Genomic DNA, 18,725 nt, shown 5'->3' with positions numbered 1-18,725 from the left:
TTCACTGTTTTCAGGGCAGCCCCGCGGGCCAGTTCTAAGCACCCCATGGGCCGGATCTGGCGCTGGGCCTTGTGTTTGACACCCCTGCTATAAAGAGAAAAAGAAAATATCTACGTCTTTTTCAGCTAAATACAAATTTTGTTTCTTACATAAGCTGTTAATACAGTGGCACTGATGTTTGTTTAAACCTTGCAAAATGTTCTTCCATTATAATATGGCAATGGCTATTACTGAAAGGAAGACAAAAAATAATAGTGATAATAATGAAATCCTCAATGTCTGTGTAGGTAAGAAAAGCAGAGATGCCATTAGCTTGTTCACTGTTTAACCAGGGAGAAAAAGGAAATCATCTTTAAAAAAAACCTAAAATCTTTTCAGATGATAGGTAATGTTCTGTCAAGTGACTATGTCAGTTGATAACGGCTTAGAACAGTGGTTCTCAACCTTCCTAATGCCGCGACTCTTTAATACAGTTCCTCATGTTGTGGTGACCCCCAACCATGGTAGTACAGAGCCTTGGTAGTACAGTGATCTAAGGCACCCTGTTATTAAGCTGGTTATTAAGACCAGCTGCCTGCAATTACTGCAGGTTCGAATCTCGCCAAGGCTCAAGGTTGACTCAGCCTTCCATCCTTTCTAAGGTAGGTAAATTGAGGACCCAGTTGTGGGGGCAATAAGCTGACTTTGTATAAATATACAAAAGGATAAAGGCTATTGCTGAGCACATTGTAAGCCGCCCTGAGTCTCCGGAGAAGGGCGGCATATAAATCAAATTTAAAAAAAAAACCCATAAAATTATTCCAAAGACCAACGAAAATATGTGTTTTCTGATGGTCTTAGCAACCCCTGTGAAAGGGTCGTTCGACCCCCAAAGGGGTCACGACTCACATGTTGAGAACCACTGGCTTAGAATATCATGAATGAGTAGAAAGGGAAAGATTAAAACTCCTAAGACATCATGTGGCAGGAGAGCAGAAAATCCAAGCAAATTTGTAGCCCAAAGTCTTGTGAATTTATTTCAGAAGTAAATTTAATATTATGGGAAAATTTCAATTAGGGGAAACATATACATTTATTTAACAGCTTAACTGCCAAACTACAAGTAGTGTACTCATATCCAATGTTTACTGCATCTGCAAGGTTTTCATCAAAGGGGAAGTCAAGGAGGTAGGATATGCTGTGTGTCTTACTTCTGAGAAACTCTCAGGAAACAGAAAGCTTTATCTAGTGTTAATCTAGCTCAGTCTTCTGCCATCTGTTGACATATTACATTGAGTAAATCTGCTGTTCCCTTTCTTCTTTCAAAATATAAGTCTCCATGCAGATGCTGCAGTCCTGTGTACAGTATGCCAATGGCTAAGTCCTTTTCACCCTAGCAAATAAAAGCTGCTTTTTAGAATCAGATAAATCATAATAGTGATATCTACGTAAGCCTTACTATTCCTACTCACCTCCTTGCTGTTCTTAGTATAATAACAGATCCTGATATTGATCCATTGTTTTATAGAATAAACATCTTTTCAGGGTGAGTATGTATGTAAATTAAACTACTGTGGGTTTTAATAAACAGCTTGAAGAAATTATACAGATAGTCAATTTATGAATCTTCATTTAATCATAGTTCAAAGCTACAATGACCTTGGAAAAAGTGATGTATGACCTATTGGCAAAGTTGCGACCATCACACCAACCCCATGATTGTGAGATTGTAATTCAGGTATCTGACAACCGGCTTGCATTCGTGACCAGTTGAAGCATCCACATGATCATGATTTGTGACCTCCCCAGTCAATTTCTGACTCCGGGCAAGTGCTGAAATCTTGCAGCATTTCAAACATTCTTGACTTATGGCTTGAGGGTGATTTTAGGGGGGAAAATAAAAACAAAGCTGAAATTCCTTTTCATAAGGAATAAAAATTCCCTTCCAATCGTCTTTATTAGTTGCCTCAATATAATTAATGGGTTATTGGCGGTGATGATAGAAAAACACCTCATGCAATATATGCAGTTAATTAATTAATTTATACCTTTTATTTTTCGTGATACCTCTGGTGTTTAATGTGAGAGGTTTCTTCCACAGCAGTTTAAGCTACTTCTGATGTTTGGAAAATGGAATTAGAAATGGAATTAGAAACTCTGATTCTCCAAATTCAGAGAAACCACCTATCACACATACAACTTTATAATACTAGTTTTTCCTTACTACAGTCTATATCACAGCTATACTAGTGCCAGATAATCATATAAATAGAGCACCAGGGGAACGACTATTGTGTTGTAGTAACTAATTCTGTCAGGGATAGAACAGTCTCATTCTGGGACATTGTTATTTTTTATAACAATGTATATGTGAGAAATTCAGAAGGAGCAGGAGGTAAGAGGAAAATAGCTGTGATATTTTGCTTGTATCTTCATCTGTAGGCCTGTTTCCCTTGCAAGGTTCCCATTTTTCTTCACGTTTTACAGTCTGATTCAATTTCTTTCCTAAGAATTTTTTTTTAAAAAAAAATGAGATAGCCTTAATTAGTCTTTATTCTTGATAAACATTCATTTACTTTAAGGTTTAGATTTGCTTCCTAGGGTCATATGTCATTTTTATACTATTTATTCTTCTGACTATTTTAAACCTTACTGTTTTTTTATATATTTTTAATTGGGGGTTTTTGGTTTTTTTTTTTTGTATTGTTAAAGCTGCCCAGAGTCTAATGGAGTAAGCAGCCATAACAAATTTAATACACTGAACTGAATTGAATTAGGTAGTATACAGTGCCACTGAATGAGTAAACCCTATTATCATACAAAATTTATTTTCTCTGCTGACATGATGAATTAAGTGTGTCTTAAAATTCATATGCTGTCTCCAGGCCTCTTGTTTTGACTAAAACAAAGTTCAAAAACATATATAATGTCAAAGGTTGCTAAACCCTTTTCCTTTAAAATTCTTTTCTCCTTGTGCTTTAAAGGTCAGATATCTGTTGCAACAATGTCAAGGTTATTTATTAATTATAATTCATATCACATAACAAAAACAGCCACACTACAGAACAATTTATACGAGTCATATAAGAGTCAGTAGGCTGCATTTAAACAGATAATGCTCAAATTATATCATTTGTTTTTACTCCCATATTCCAGCCATAGTGCACCAGGTGATTGTCATACAAGAATTCAGATACTCCTAAAGAGTACAGATAAGTTGCTCTTTTGAAAAAAGACTGCATAAAACAATTGAATGAAAATTCATCTATTTCATCTTTGTCATTGAAAATGTGATTCCACTCACTTTGACAGCGAATCATTTGGAAGGATTGCCTTTTATTTTTATGCTAAAAAATTGCAAATTCTGAATAAGCAAAAGGAGCACTTCAACATCTGAGAACCATCAGAGATAAGACTGGTTCTTGCCAAAGGCTTTCCATAGCAAAATTATTCTTTCTTACAGTATTATTATTATTCAATATATATTCCACCCTTCCACATATATACAGAGGTAGGAGTTTCCTTGCATTATTTCTGAGACAGTTTTGATTCACCAAACACCCCAATGTCTCTTATGTCCGGTTTCAAGGAAAGAAATTTAAGTCAGGACGTCAACCTTTATTTCCAGACAATATCTGACCCAACTTGTGATTTGGCTTTCAAAACAGATTAATGAGATACTCGGTTTTATTTTATTTTTCTTATAAAAATGTTTCTGTTCAAAAGAATGGCAATTTTTAAGATGTTAGGATTTCGCCCTGCATAAAAGCTTAGGGTGGATCCCATGGTGCACATGTGGAAGCAGCTGATGAAAGAATGATTATCCTTGTTTCTCCTACATCTACCCTCATCCCCACCCAGATTACATTTTGAAGCGCATATAGGATTGTGGAATTTTTGGTGCCCTCTGGGCTTGGTTGCTTGCTTGCAGACATTTCATCACCCAACTAATAAACATCATCAGTGTGAGTAAGTGTTTATGTATAATAGCTTGCTCTGCAAGTTTAGGCAGGGGTGTGCTTTCCTTCTTGGTGGTTCGTTCTTGATAAAAGTATTGTATTCTCCCTGATGGTTTGCCTCGAATTGATCCCAGTTTATTGGCATGTTGGTGCTGTGTTCTAGTCTTGTTTTCTTCCTAGGTTTTTTATTATCTCTTTTGAATGGTATGTAAATGTAGATCTATTGAGAACTGAAAGAGAGAAAAAGCAGAAAGTCCCACTCGTAAGCACTGGATTTTGCTCTTCTTTCAAAGGGTAAATTGAAATATAATGACAGTACTGATAGTAATATAATTGTAAGGAGAACTTATTTGCATTGGGGGCTAACTGCATTTGTGAAATCTTAAGCTAAACTTTGCTGGTGTAGGAATTAGTCCAAAAGTTTGCTCATTTATACATTCTTTTGCATCGCCTTTCTTTGGTGTGGGTATGTAACTTTTCTATCCTCTGGCCTGCACATTTTTATTCCACATTTGTTTAGATAGACATTAGCACTTTGATTGACTCTTCTCTTATACGTTATATCTGTATTTTAGCTTTCTTATTTAATAGATGGTGGCATGCTGAACTACCATTGCACATAGCTAACTCATAATCAAAATTGGAAATGTTCCTAAACTAACTGTTGGAATATCTGCAATTTATGGGAATCAATTTCCAATTTAATTTGGATTAGAATAAAAACCATATTAATTAAATTTTAGTGGAAATCTCATCGTCATGGTATTTAAGACTCTCATTAAAGTGCACCATAAGCTTGTCATGAGCCTCTCCAGCCCATTGAGTGAGTATGAAGTGAATATTATTTTCTTGCTCTTTTCATTAATTACAAGCAGTGGCAAGTAGTACATTTTAGGGCACCAATAAAGAAAATTAAACATCTGGGTTAAAGTTCTGTTCAATTCATTCTCCCTAGCTGAAAACATTCAAAGTGTCTGCCGAACTCCAGTCCATCTAATATGCCTATAATGAGCATCCCAGTTTATTGCAAATCAGGGACTGAATTGAAATGCAAAATGAAGCACATCAAAATTGCCTGTCAGCGGCACAATCTTACACATAACATAGGCAATTAAATAGCTCCACTTCATCTTTAGAAAGCCAGCAAATTGCTAATATAAATGCTACAGATTAATATCTTTTTTGTTTTCCACACATCAGAAAATCAGAAAATATCACTAATGAAAGAGTTTTAACTTTAATAGCTTGTATGTTGCATTTCCAAAACTTGGAGACTAAGTGGTTGTTTTTCTTTTCTTCTCAACAACCTTGATGAAACGTAGCATCCTTTCCATAGCTGACATAATTTGTTAATGGTTGTAACTTGGTGCAAACATTGGTGAATCACTACTCTCAAATCACATGCACACATATACCCTGTTACTGCTCCTTGAATTTTAACTGTGTACCAGTCAACATTTGGACACTTGAAAGTTGTTTAGAATGTTGTACATTTTCAGGTAGTTTGATGTGGTCTTAGTATGGAACTTGGGCTGTTTTGACTTTTTATCAGTTAAGTGATACAATGCAGGTAAAGATATATCAATATTATATAGGCAACAGAATTCTGTTCAACTCCATTCTATTTTTCAATGGTTATTCAGTGACAGATGGCAGTCAGCATGGAATTTATCTCAGGATGTCTGTGGCTTGCAGAGATTCAATGCACAAAGCATCCAAAACCAAGAGGTTATCCACAGCTAAGCAATAGTGTGTAACTTTTTATTAATGTGATATGTGAACCCATACCTTATGACTTCTTGGGCTTTGTTGCCTCATCCCATCACCTTTTCCCATCTCTCAGAATATAACATACTAGCAAATACCACCTAGTTCAGTCCATCTCTTTTAAAATGGCAAAGAAAACATCTGATTATTTAAAATGCTTTTAAGAGAAATAATCCATCAACAGTCCTTACATACAGGGGCGGGTTTCAAAATCCATCGCTACCGGTTCACTTGTGGGCATGCATGCGCAGAAGTGTCCAGGCAGGTGGGTGGAGCCTTCCACCACTGTTGCTACTGGTTCACCAGATCCAGGGCGAACCGGTAGCAACCCATCACTGCTTACATATAAATGTACGTTGCCTGAGGTTAAATCTGAATAACTCTTACTAATTATTTTGCCACTGACATGGTTCTAAATTTTTAAATCTAGGAGTTGCTTTGAAAAAAAAAATCTTTAAAACACAATCAATTGTCAAATAATGTTCTTTGAATGCATGCTTTTTATTGGCGTTGTTTAAGAATTGCACATTATACTTTTTAAAAGATGAAAAATTGAAGTAGGACAAAATGAGGTGAATCAGTTTTAATTATACAGAGGTGGAGCTGGTCTTGAAATCTGCTTCGTCCAGTCCTCTGATAGCTACTGAACTTGCCTGTTGGCCAATTCAAATTGGCTTATCAGTGATAGAATATAATATCCCAAAACAGCTTGAGATTGAATTAGGGTAATATTTTTACAAGACCTACATGCTAGTTCCAGGGTCTGTCCCTTAGTGGGGGTCAGCTCCCATTCACAATGGGATAAAGAAATATTCAAGAGCATGTGAATAGATATGGCTTTGCCCATCACCTTAAAAGCAAAAAAATAAAATAAAAAACCCACCTCTTCCCTATATTTATTTGTAATAATTTGATAGCATCAATTTTATAGCTATGTCCCAGATCCCCTGAAAGTCTGTATTGACGTTCAAGCAGCTTTCTTCAGCTGAATCATGAAAATCAGGAAGAGGAAGGAATAAGACTAGCATTTGCGCCTCATTCTCTGTCCAAATTGAAGCTGAAAGCCTAAGAAAGATTATGCTTATTACTCCCCTTGAAGAGAAGAAATGCAATTTTTTTCATCTCAAACTTACTTGGGATCAAGGATTAAACTTGAACCTTGATATCTTCCTCAGTGGACAATAAATATTGCCTAAGTCAAAGGCCAAAGCCTCAATATTCTTCTATTCAGGGTTACCATCTTCATCTGATCGCAACCAATCCCCTCCCCCCCCAATCTAATCTCAGCACAAACATTTTCGAACCATCTTTGAGACCAGATTCATTTTGTAACCACAAGGGCTGTGAGGTAATTTAGCTTGATACCTGACTTTGAAAGAGGGAGCAGCCTAACTAACAAGGATGGAGATTCCCATATCACTGTGCAAACTCACAACTTGATCAGCAGGTAGATAGCTATGTTTAAACATGGGTTTAGTGCATGTCATGAGAGAAAGAGAGACCTCCATTTATGGTGCAGCTCTACTACCCAGTTAGCTGAATAAGCATTAACTGAAAAATAGCCAATTTTTCTTATGGATATCTTTTTAACATCCTTACAATATTTCTTTTCAGAATACTAACGCAAATGCTGAGGAGGCTGAACATAAGGATAGCTCCAAAGCAATCCCGTTAACCCAGGAGCCTTCAGAAGACAATGAAGTTTTTGGTAAGTTTCCTCTTGACTTTATTTTTCACACCTAAAAAATAATTTGGTATAATAAACATGAGATCCTGTTGCAAGTTAAATAAAGTCTCTTTGTAGAAATGTACAAAACATGGTAAGCTCACATCTTGCAAAGAAAACTCAGTTCAAACTAGGAATGGGTAATATTTTGAAGGCTGTACGATGGCAAGGTTTTTTTTTAATAATATAGGATTGCTTTATGACTATGGGCAGCATGTTCTCTGCTGGCTTCTGATTTGGCATGGATTTTTTTTTCCTTTATTTTATTTTAAACCAAGTTAACCCAACAATTGACTGTCCCACAATTTTTCATATTTTCAAAATGGAGTGAAACCAAAATACAGTAGTTTATTCTGAGAAGGTTGTGAAAAGCTAGGAAGGGAGATAATTTTAAACTCACTTGCAGACTCTTTCTTGTAAGGGTTTTCTGTAAAATAACAAGAAGAACAACTCTTCTGAACCATCTAGCCTGTTTGGGGAGTTCTTGTTCTTTCTTCCAATGACTTCTCCCTTCAGCTGTAAGAAAACAGAATTTAAATATTTGGTATTTCTACTTTAACAAAACTAGTGCCAATCCTGAAACACAAGAGTAGCTAGGAAATTGTGATTTATTTATCAGTTATTTGATGTGGCACTGCCGAAATCTAGGATAACCCTGGGCAGCTCATAATACAACTCTTTTATAGTGGTTTGGTTTTATTCTTGTTATAATTTTTATAAAAAAATATATATATAACAAGAATAAAACCAAACCACTATAAAAGAGGAAATAGAACAGTATGTCAAATCTGGCAGGGTATACCGAATGTATACCCCACAATATCCAGCAAGCTGCTCCAACAACCATAGTTCAAGGCCTGAAAGAACACATGGGGGAAATTTTCATAAGACATTGACTTATAAAGTCAACAAAGCCAAATTTCCAGATACAATAAGGAATTTATTGGGAAAACTGAAAATAAAGCATATATAGGGAAAATAAGGGGAGATCACAGGCGGAATTTAATTAAATTAGTTATGTAGCACCTCCTTGAATAAGGTTTTGGGTTTCATCACAGATTCACTGTAGAGAAAATGGCTCAAGACAGATCTTTTAGATGTTCCTATGAAGTCTAATTCCTACTCCCATTTACTGTCTTCTTACTTCTTATTCTCATCACGTATCTTCAATGTTACAGAATGTGGAAAATAATTAAAAGTCAGCCTCTTTTGAAGAGAAGAATTGCTGCTTTCTCCAATCAATGAAAATGTTGTAACTCTAATGTTCTGGATTCAGTCAGAAAATCAGAAATTAGTGGTTAAACCCTAACAACTCTTGAGGGAATTATGAAGGTCATCCCGGCTTTGTATAAATGGGATTAAACAGGAGAGGCTATTCTGAGGGGAAAATACCTGCTAAATTTTGTTTAATCAGGCCTTCCAGCTTTTCATTTAGGTTTCTGACCAAAGCCCAGTCCAAGTATTTTCCTTGATTGTTTGGCTGTTAATCTGGAAGGAAAATACACATTTCTAACTGGGTAAATAAAATAATAAAGAAAGCTAAAATATTCCACCATTTGAGGTACAGATGCTATCTATGTAAATAAAGAAGGATTTTTTTTTAGGAAGCTACCAAGCTGTGTTAATGAAGAGTAAGTCAGGAACTAGTCAGAAGGGGGAGTCCTATGTTTACATTTTCTCAAGATCACTTGTGTGTGTCCAGTCGCTTGTTTAAAATAATTCCCACGCTAAAATTGATGGAATTTGTTCTGAAGGGAATATATACCACTCCACCACACAGTTATTTTGCGGTAGACACCTATCTTGTATCTAGGCAAATCAAAATAGTTATAAAATTTTAGCAATTTAACATTTACTTAGATGATAACATTTAACATTTGCAGTAATGAAATGTGATAACCTATCTATATTACCAGCTTTTATCTACATGATAGATTTTCTACTAAAGTAATCTCATCTGGCCTGGGATATTTTTGTTATGAAAGACTGATAACCCTGAGGGCAAATGTAATAGTAGGAGAGCTGGTTTAGTCCATGGTGGCAAAAGATCAGAAAGCTAATAACACCTTTTCAACTTCCAAATTTGTTAAAAGAGTTAAGCTCTTGATTTTTTTATACTCCAGAGAATGAAGAACACCTGCCACACAAGAACTGGGATGTTAGGCTAGCTATGTTTGAAGGTGGCCTCATTTATTATGTGATAATTGTTTCCTACTTTGGGTATGTTTTTATCCTGCCTTTCTTTTGATTTTTGATACAAGGAGCCGAGTTGATATGAGTTGATCTCTGGCGACCCCAAATTTATCTTATCATCCTGAAATATTATATCATCTTTTGCTAGGAGTGTGAGAATAGCTTTATATATTTATTAAAATCATAAGCTCTTTGAATTAAAGTTGAAATGGTGATTCAAATGTCCGTTTGAATACTTGATTTAAGCTTGATGAGAGTCTTCCTGTCTGATATATTTCCATCTCTAGATTAGATTATGAAAGTTGATTTTTTTTCCCTGCTAGCACTAACAAGGCTTCCTGTTAATGACTGGAATCAAACAATAAAAAGATCAATCTTTTCTTTCTACTTCCAAAGCTTCCTAACACATTAATAATCTGTAAAAACCCCAACTTCATGGGAAATAATTGTGTTCAAAAGATATTTTATACATGTATTAGAAGAATGACTTGAGAGAGAAACATAAATGGTAAAGAATATACCAGAAGGGTAGTTTTCCCCACATGGCATTTTCCAGATGTTTTCTGACTTTGGAGAAATCAGATTGGAAAAAACGATATGGCGCAGACATTCCTTTCTGAATTGGACTACAGGTAGTGTAACAGAAGACTTAAGTATAGTGCAGGAAATCTTACTATGTAGAAAATCACTCAGTATTTAAGGATATTTTACATCTTGCAATACTTTTATTTCAGTTGTACTTCTTTTCAGCAGTGATAGTGGAATAAGATTCAAGAACTGAAATTCAAAAAGAAGACACCAGCTAGTTCTGATGAGATCTCTACCTATTAGTCAGTTATTCTATTATGAGGTGAATAACAAAACCATTTCATAAGACTGATGTCTGAAAATATAAGGAGGGCAGAAAACTTATACATTGACCTATCTGACTATCTCTGATAAGCAACATGTAAGAGAAAATAATCTTTTGCCCCTTCACATACGTTGTTCATTGACTATGTATGGGCAATGACCATAGTAAAGTTTAAAAAGGTTTACTGACTTTTTAACTACGTTCTGGCTACTACCAAGCATTTGATGGTTTAAAAAAAAATCTCTTCATCCTAATTTTTCATAATCAAGTATTTATTACCAACCAAGGCATTATTATAAACTCAAAGACAGATCAAAGACTTTTTTTTTTGTTTTGCTTTCATTTCAGATAATTAAGTAATATTTCTAAAGCAATGCAGGAATGCAAATGCTTCCTGACTATTTTATAAAAAGGAATATTTGTAATCATTGGAAAAACTTTAAATATAAGGTCATCCTTTTTCCTCTGGCCTATTCTGTGTTCCCCAAATAGTATATATACATAGTCATTAATGAATCTTAGGAAATGAATGAAGCCTCACAGATTAAGGCAAAGATTCAATGATTCACCTCCTGCTGTTAACAACATTTCTCATACCAAAAAGACATTTTGCCAAGCTCTATCCAAAATGGACAATATATGTGAACAGTCTGCTTGCAGGAGTTTTGCTGATGCTTCTTTGTTCCTCTCTCAGTGTTCAGACAGATGAGCAAATTACAATGCATAATCATTATGCAAATTATAGTGAAAAGCTATGCATTTAAGCATAACTCTTCATTATAATTGTTCTGAATTAGAAGTTGGGGATCAGTTGCTTCCAAGCAATCCAGGATCGGAAGCCAAGTTAATTATAAAATCTATATTGTGATAGAAGAATTCTAAATTAGCGCAAACGAAAATTGGGAGAGGTGAATGAAGTCTACCACCAGAGCCTCTGTTTTGGTGATGCAAGTACAGCATCATTTATTTAAAGAATGAATTAAGCATTGGATGTCAAATTTTCACCTGTTGATTTCTTTGTGTTTGTGTGTGTATGTGTGCATGTGAAAGTGAGACAGAGAAATAAGATACAAGAAAAAAATAATTCCAATAAGAGCTGGGAGTTATGGTCCAAGCCCATACCACATATGTACATTCCAACAACTGCTGAAAGAATGGGACATTATCATAATGTTAAAAACTAACCACCAATTAAATATCTACTTTGCATCTCAGACCTATCAGCTGTGTAGGTATTCAAGCAGTCAAACAGATCAAAAATCAAAGCCAAGGATGCTATCAAGCCATCATTGCAAACAAAATGTACGTTAACATTAGCAAGCTACGCAGGCAGATGAATACAGGAAAATGAATAGAATAGATAACAATTATCTGCTACACACTTTATTTATTTGTTTATTTAAAAGATGTATATATGGGCAACCATCCTAGTGGTGAAGACGCTCATCTCCCATACAGACGATTATGAGTTCAATCCTAGTGGCAGATGTTTCTTTCCTAGAGTGCAAAAACAAAAAAATCTGCTGTGAACTCCACATGGTGTCAGGAAGGGCATCTAGTCGGTAAATGCTCAGCTCCATCCAGACACCCCAATTCTTCCCTGAATTAAGGGATTATAGGAACATAAAAAGGGATGGTCTTGGTCCAGGAAAAGGGCACAGTTGGTGCACAAGACAAAACTGTGGAAAGCCGCCCAGCCACCTACTCATCAAGCAGAAGCTGTGAGTCCAGAAGGACCTCCAAATTGCATACCACCGTTGTCCAGCAGCATGCAACCCTATCTAATGTAAAAGATGACAAGCACCAGACCCTAGGGATCCAAGACCCCAAAACAACTCCATTTTACCAGGGTTGAGCCAAAATCAATTCATCCCCATCCAGACCTTTATAGGCTTCAGGTACTTGGAAACACCACATCGACATCACTTACCTGACCAGGGGTAGAGATGTATAACTGGGTATCTGTAGTGTACTGGGGATCCTGTATCACATGCCATCAAATGACATAACCCAGCAGTTTCATGTTGATGTTAAAGAGGAAGGGGGGAGAGACCCCACATTGAAGCATTCCCCAATGCAGGGACCTAGGACTTGATTGCTTCTCACCCACCAACACCAACTAAAACCGGCCATGGAGAAAGGAGAAGAACGACCCAAAACCATGCTTCCCACTCCCGTTCCCTGAAGCTGGTCCAGAAAGATACTGATCCTGAAAGCTACTGAAAGATCCAGAAGAGCCAAGACAGTTGCATCACCCCCATCCTCAACCCTCCAGTGTTCATCAGCAAACTCAACCAATGGCACCTCAATGCTCTACTTCAGTGCCATACGTTAAACCTACCTAACTTACTGAGGTGTTCCTAGTTTTATATCCTGTGTTGTTGTTTTTAGAGGACACTGGTTTTTCCCAGGGAGGAGACTTTTTGTAAATCTATATAGATTTAGAATTTAAAAAGTGAGCACCACAACACCAATGGTGAAAAACTAATTAAAGTTCCTTACGTAGCATTAGTGCATGCTGAGTTTTGAAGTATATCATGTGTATTATGCATTCAGTGCATTTTCGGGCAACAACTAACAAGATGAGACAACCAAGCACAAATGAAAGGGAAGTGAGAACAAGAACAGTTTACCTGGGTAGCCTAATTGGCAAGCTCGGTGGACTTGCTGTGCAGTGGATGTTGGCAGTGAGGTTATTGCAGTTCATGGCAATCTACTTGCAGGGTAGCTTCTATTGTCAATTAGAAACATAATTGTTCCTTGAAAACAAGCCATAGCATTAATGCCAAGTGGTGACAGACTCACACAAAGCTCATTCTGGTTGGAGAGCAGAGAGGGGCTGTTGCCAGATTGTGTCATGATCACAGGACAATCCTTCTCTGTATTTATTCATTTTAAAGATTTTAATGGTACTATCGCACACATTGTCTAAATGTATAATCATCGTTACGCAGAATACAGTAGAGTTGAATATATTTACTTGGGAGAAAGTCCCATTGAATTCATTGAAATAATTGTGTATTTAATGATTTAGCTTTGGCTGTACAGTGCTTATTCATTTTACTCTTATTACTAGTACTAATAATATATTTTTTAAAAAAACATACAAATTGGAGAGAGAGAAAATGTTACAGAATTCACAGTGTATGAGTGACGAAGAATTGATCAGTTTACTAATCAACTTCTTCAATTTAAGTAAATATTTGTAAATGTATGTTGTGTGTGTGTGTGTGTGTGTGTGTGTGTGTGTACAAAAAATATGTGGGAATCTCTTATTATTCTCATAGCTTGATACTTAATATTTTCTTCCGTGAATTGAAGATATTTCTGTTGAAGAAAACAGAGCTTTTCTCAAAGAAGAACCTCCCCCACATATTAAAACTTAAAATTCAAGGGAATTATATAGAACTTAAGATATATCATCTGAAAGAAAGAAATTTTGAATGAAGGAATGCTTTTCCATCTTTGCCACCTGAAAAGCTTCTTTAGAAGGTTAGGAATCACTCCTGATTAGTGTAGGAATGGGAAATTGAACAACAGAAAACAGAGTTTTATCCCATTAACATCTGCCAGTTGAAGAATCCAAACCCTTTTAGTTTTCTGATGCACTGATTTGACACCTCATCCTAATCTTCCAAAAAGGCTTTCAGGTTACAAATGTATGTCTTTTCTTATTTATACTATAATTTCATCAATGATTTATGGAAATATCCAAATATTTCATTCCACTTTTTGCAGTTCATCTGACTCTTATAAAGTCCAATACTATTTGGCAGTCCATGGAGTTCATTCTATCAATGTTTTATAAAACCAGGAAATTTTCTGATTTGGGATTTGTTATACCTTTTTTTCAGTGTAATGCTTCCCGTTCCATTCCAGCCAACAATAAGCACCTATACATACAGTAGTGGCCAAAATTGTGGAAACCTTTGGGGAAAAGTGTATTTTATAAAACTAGTTAATAACACCACTTTTTTTTGGAGTAGTATCATAAAATTATATATCAATGGAAAGATAATTTAATCAAGAATGTAATGCAATAACTTTTATGAAGGATTTGCTATTAGAATAGCAATTACAATATAAAGAAGAAAAGTGAAACATGTAGAAAAAACGAGATATACAAAAATTATCGCCATGTTACCAGTTAATACTTAGTTGGGTAACCTTTAGCATGAATTACAGCCTTACAATGTCTTCCAATGGAGTGAACCAAGTCTTTTAGTTCTGCAGCTGTTATAATGTGAAACCAAGATTGAATGATTGCTTCTATTAACTAGGTTTTATTACTGGGTCACTTCTGACTAACAAGTTTCTTTAGTCAGCTCCATAGATTTTCAATTGGGTTAAGATCTGGGCTATTCCCAGGCCATTCCAGCAATTTATCTTGAAACCCCCCCAAAAAGTGGTGTTATTAGCCATCAAACCTCAAAAACACACTTTTCCCAAAAGGTTTCCACAATTTTGGCCACTACAGTAGGCACAAAAACAAAACAAAAATCTTTCATTGGACCCAAAACAGATGGAATTAAGCCCATTCCTGTGACTGATATGAGCTCTAAATAACGAAGACATTCTCATGCAGTTTGGATCCTATCTGCTGTCACAGAGATCTTAAATAAATAATTAAACAAACTTGGGATCCTTTACAGTTGATACCTAATTATGAGGATTTTAGCTGAGAAGGGCACTGCAGTACATTGGAAAAAATGAATGAGAGACCTTTCGCTCAGGCTCCAGGAAACATCTGTTAATGAGAACAAAGAAAGTCAGCTAGCTTGTATTCTTCTCAAGTAAGGAACATTTTCACTGTGCTGTACTTTGTGCAACTGTACATTCAGGGCAAAACTCAGCATATTGAATATCCAGGATTTCGCTCAGCATGTCGAACAGCTCCAAAATGCAGCTGGGTTGTCCTAGAACATTTTGAAGAATATCACCATCTAAAAAGAGAAGCACATCTGACCATTAAATCCAGATAGATGAACAGAACTCTGTATTCAACGGTATTATTGGTGAGATTGAATCTAAATTGCTTCTTCACTGTTGGTATATGTCAGGGGTCAGCAATCTGCAGCTCTGGAGCTGCATGTGGCTCTTTCACCCATATGCTGCGGCTCCCTGTCACTCAAAATATGCGTCACAACCGCCAATGTGCGACACCTGCCAGCATGTGATTTATTGAACTTTTCAACCCCTGGTAGGCCAACCATGGATAAATCTAAGAAAAGTTTCAAAAGAAAACAGAACGTTTAATTCAACTACATATGCTAGTTTTGTGGCCGCTCAAGAAATAGTCAGGCACGGGAAGGGTTTTGTGGCTCCTGGTGTTTTATTTTCTGTGGGAAACGGGTCCAAATGACTCTTTGAGTGTTTAAGGTTGCAGATCCCTGGTATATGTGATTATTATCCATTCATTTTATTAACAGTAATGTTTAAAATTAAATTTAGGTAGCTCATTCATTCTGAATCTCTTGGTTTTTTCCCAAAAAATAAATCCTCATGCAGCATCACAGATCCTACTTCCTTCTATAAACAGGAGAGACAAAGCATGCTGTGGTTTAAAGCACTTTCTATCAGCCAAGATGCTTAAAGTTTAACAATAATAATTTGAAATAGCAGGATTCCCAAAGTTACAGTTAAGGATCCCCAGGGGTCACAAACAACTTAGAGAGGAGTCATTAATTATTTTTCAACATGTTCAGTCTTACATAGACATTGGGAACATGGCCAAAACTCTTTCCAGGTTTTATTGCTGTCTTTGCTTGTGCAAACCACAGCAGCAATAGTAGTTCCATGAAATTTTAAGATCTCTTGTAATATATTGATCAATGTTTCATTATTAAAAGTAAATGGTACTTTTATCTCTTGTTCAATCATAATTCAAGTGACATCAGTTCTACTCATGTTGGAGGGAGGGATGTCACACAAATTATTTTGGGAAGGATTAGGGGTTTACATTGTGATGTCTGCTTCCTATCCACATCTTGAACATGCATATAACCAACCAGGAAATGGCAAAATGGCAACTTTATAAAAAGATGGTGGTAAAGCAGAGCTCTTTACTCCCCCCTCCTCCAAAGGAGGAGGAGGAGGAGGAGAAGGAGGAGGACCATTCTGGTAGATATAGCTTTTTATAGTATAACAGAATAACAGTTTGAAGGGATCTTGGAGGTCATCTAGTCCAACCTCCTGCTCAAACATACCATTTCAGACAAGTGGTTGTCCAATCTCTTCTTAAAACCCTCCAATGCTGGAGCACTCACAACTTATGAAGGCAAACTGTTCCACTAATTAATTGTTCAACTGTCAAGAAATTTCTTCTTATTTCTAGTTTGTTCTCTCTCCTTGATTAGTTTCCATCCATTGCTTCTTGTTCTGCTTTCAGGTAGTTTGGAGAATAGGTTGACTCTATCTTCTTTGTGGCAGCCCCTTAGATATTGGAACACTGCTATCATGTCACCCCTAGTCCTTCTTTTTATTTGACTAGACATAACTAATTGTTGTAACCGTTCTCCATATGTTTTAGCCTCCAGTTCCTTAAATCATCTTTGTTGCTCTTCTCTGCACTCTTTCTTGAGTCTCAGCATCTTTTTTTATATTGTGGCGACAAAAACTGGATGTAATATTCCCAGTGTGGTCTTCCTGAGGTATTATAAAACAGTACTAAAACTTCATGTAATCTGGATTCTCTTCCTCGGTTAATGTGGCCTAGAACTGCATTGGCTTTTTTGGCCACTGCAGCACACTGCTGATTTTTAGAAAATGGTTTTCAGAGAATGATCAAAATCCCTTGGCACAGTATTTCGAACCCAGATGCAATCTATGCCTTACTATTGTTCCTTTTTAAGACAAGGGGGCATTTTCTCAGAAGATAGTTCAAAAACCACAAATGATTTTCTTCGAATTTCTAGATCAACCTTGGCAACTTGGAAGATATGTGGACATCAACTTCCAGAATTTCTTTGAAATTGAAGCCAATGACTGCCCAAGCAGAATTCTTATCATTACAGTAGAACTGCATTTAGGGAGAAGCCTATTTTAAAATAATATCTAGGCTCATTAACAAGTCATTGCATTGCATCTCCTTAAGGATTTTGTTTAGAAGGCAAATTGTAAAAATTGAAATGAGGACAACCAGCAGCAAGGATTCAGTTACAGTGGTGATAAGTGGATATTTGGAAGACCTGAAAGTTGAAGATAGATCATCATGGGGAGGAAAATCTATCTATTGCATGTAGTCACTAGGAGTAGAAAATGACTTGATGACCCATAATCAATATAGTAAAAATTAGTTCCAGGTTATGGTTTGGTTCTTTCTTTTTTATTTGCTTGGTTTAATGAAATGATAGAAAAGAGAATTGAAAGAGACTAGTATTTACAGCTTCATACACTGGCACTTGTGTAGAAATACCCTGGTGGTGACAAGACGGCAGTCTCTTGCAAATCCCTGTGAATCCTTGATAATACTCTTCTTTATTTCAGAGGCATTCAGATAAGTTTCTCACTCCAGCCCCTTCTTGATGCTGCTCTTGTCTTTGTTATAACTTCAGTGAAATGCTTGATTTATCAGGGGACTTTTTCTGAATGCACAGCTTAACAGGGTATATAAAGACCCACTATAGTAAAGAAAGCTCAAATATTGCTCTCTTCCCAAACTGGTTTAGTTTGGGGATACAATCAAATGATGGCATTTTCTTTTGGCATTTTTTTTCTTGGATCAGGGCAGCCTCTTCCAACCATTTTCTAGGGATAGCTTGTTTCAAGTATAAGCTTTAATTATATATTTTATAGTTAGGCAAACTTGTCTCTTTGCTGAGTTATCCTATTCCAGACAATTCTGGGAGGCTTTATCAATCTAAGCAACAACAAATATAAAGCAACAACAAATATAAAACAACTCCAGATATAAAACAAATATCAACTCCAGCTTCCAAATCAATTAACAATGAGAGGAACTTAAGAAATGTATTTTTCATTATCAGTTGTAACTGCCATGTTTTGCCTGTGAAAATGCCTATAAAGATTTATTGAAATCTTCACACTCTTAAAGGAGGCTTTCCAATTTCCGGATATCTCCACACACCTTGGTTGTCTTGATACAATTATCTCATAACAATTTAATTACTTATTATTTCAAAGTAATACACTTCTGCTTTAGGCAGTTCAGTGGGTTTTTGTTTTGTATTTTTTAGTACTGTGGCTTTATAATTATTAAGTTATTGGAATTAAAGTAAATGGGAAGTAA

The 18,725-nt window shown here is 36.0% G+C and overlaps 1 protein-coding gene across 1 annotated transcript in view; it reads left to right on the top strand.

Moving 5' to 3' along the window:
• MBP (myelin basic protein) overlaps window positions 1-18,725 on the top strand; it is a 137,216-nt gene that overhangs the window by 50,172 nt on the left and 68,319 nt on the right. The window contains exon 3 of the mRNA XM_070940651.1: window positions 7,320-7,413. Coding sequence (XP_070796752.1) covers window positions 7,320-7,413 — 94 coding nt within the window. The remainder of the gene's footprint in view (window positions 1-7,319; window positions 7,414-18,725) is intronic.

Source organism: Pituophis catenifer, unplaced genomic scaffold (genome assembly GCF_029215685.1).
Source record: "Pituophis catenifer annectens isolate HBS135680 unplaced genomic scaffold, rPitCat1.0.hap2 SCAF_3, whole genome shotgun sequence".
NCBI classification, from domain to species: Eukaryota; Metazoa; Chordata; class Lepidosauria; order Squamata; family Colubridae; genus Pituophis; species Pituophis catenifer.
The sequence above is the reverse complement of the archived record's forward strand: the minus strand, read 5'-3'. Positions and strand labels throughout refer to the sequence as shown.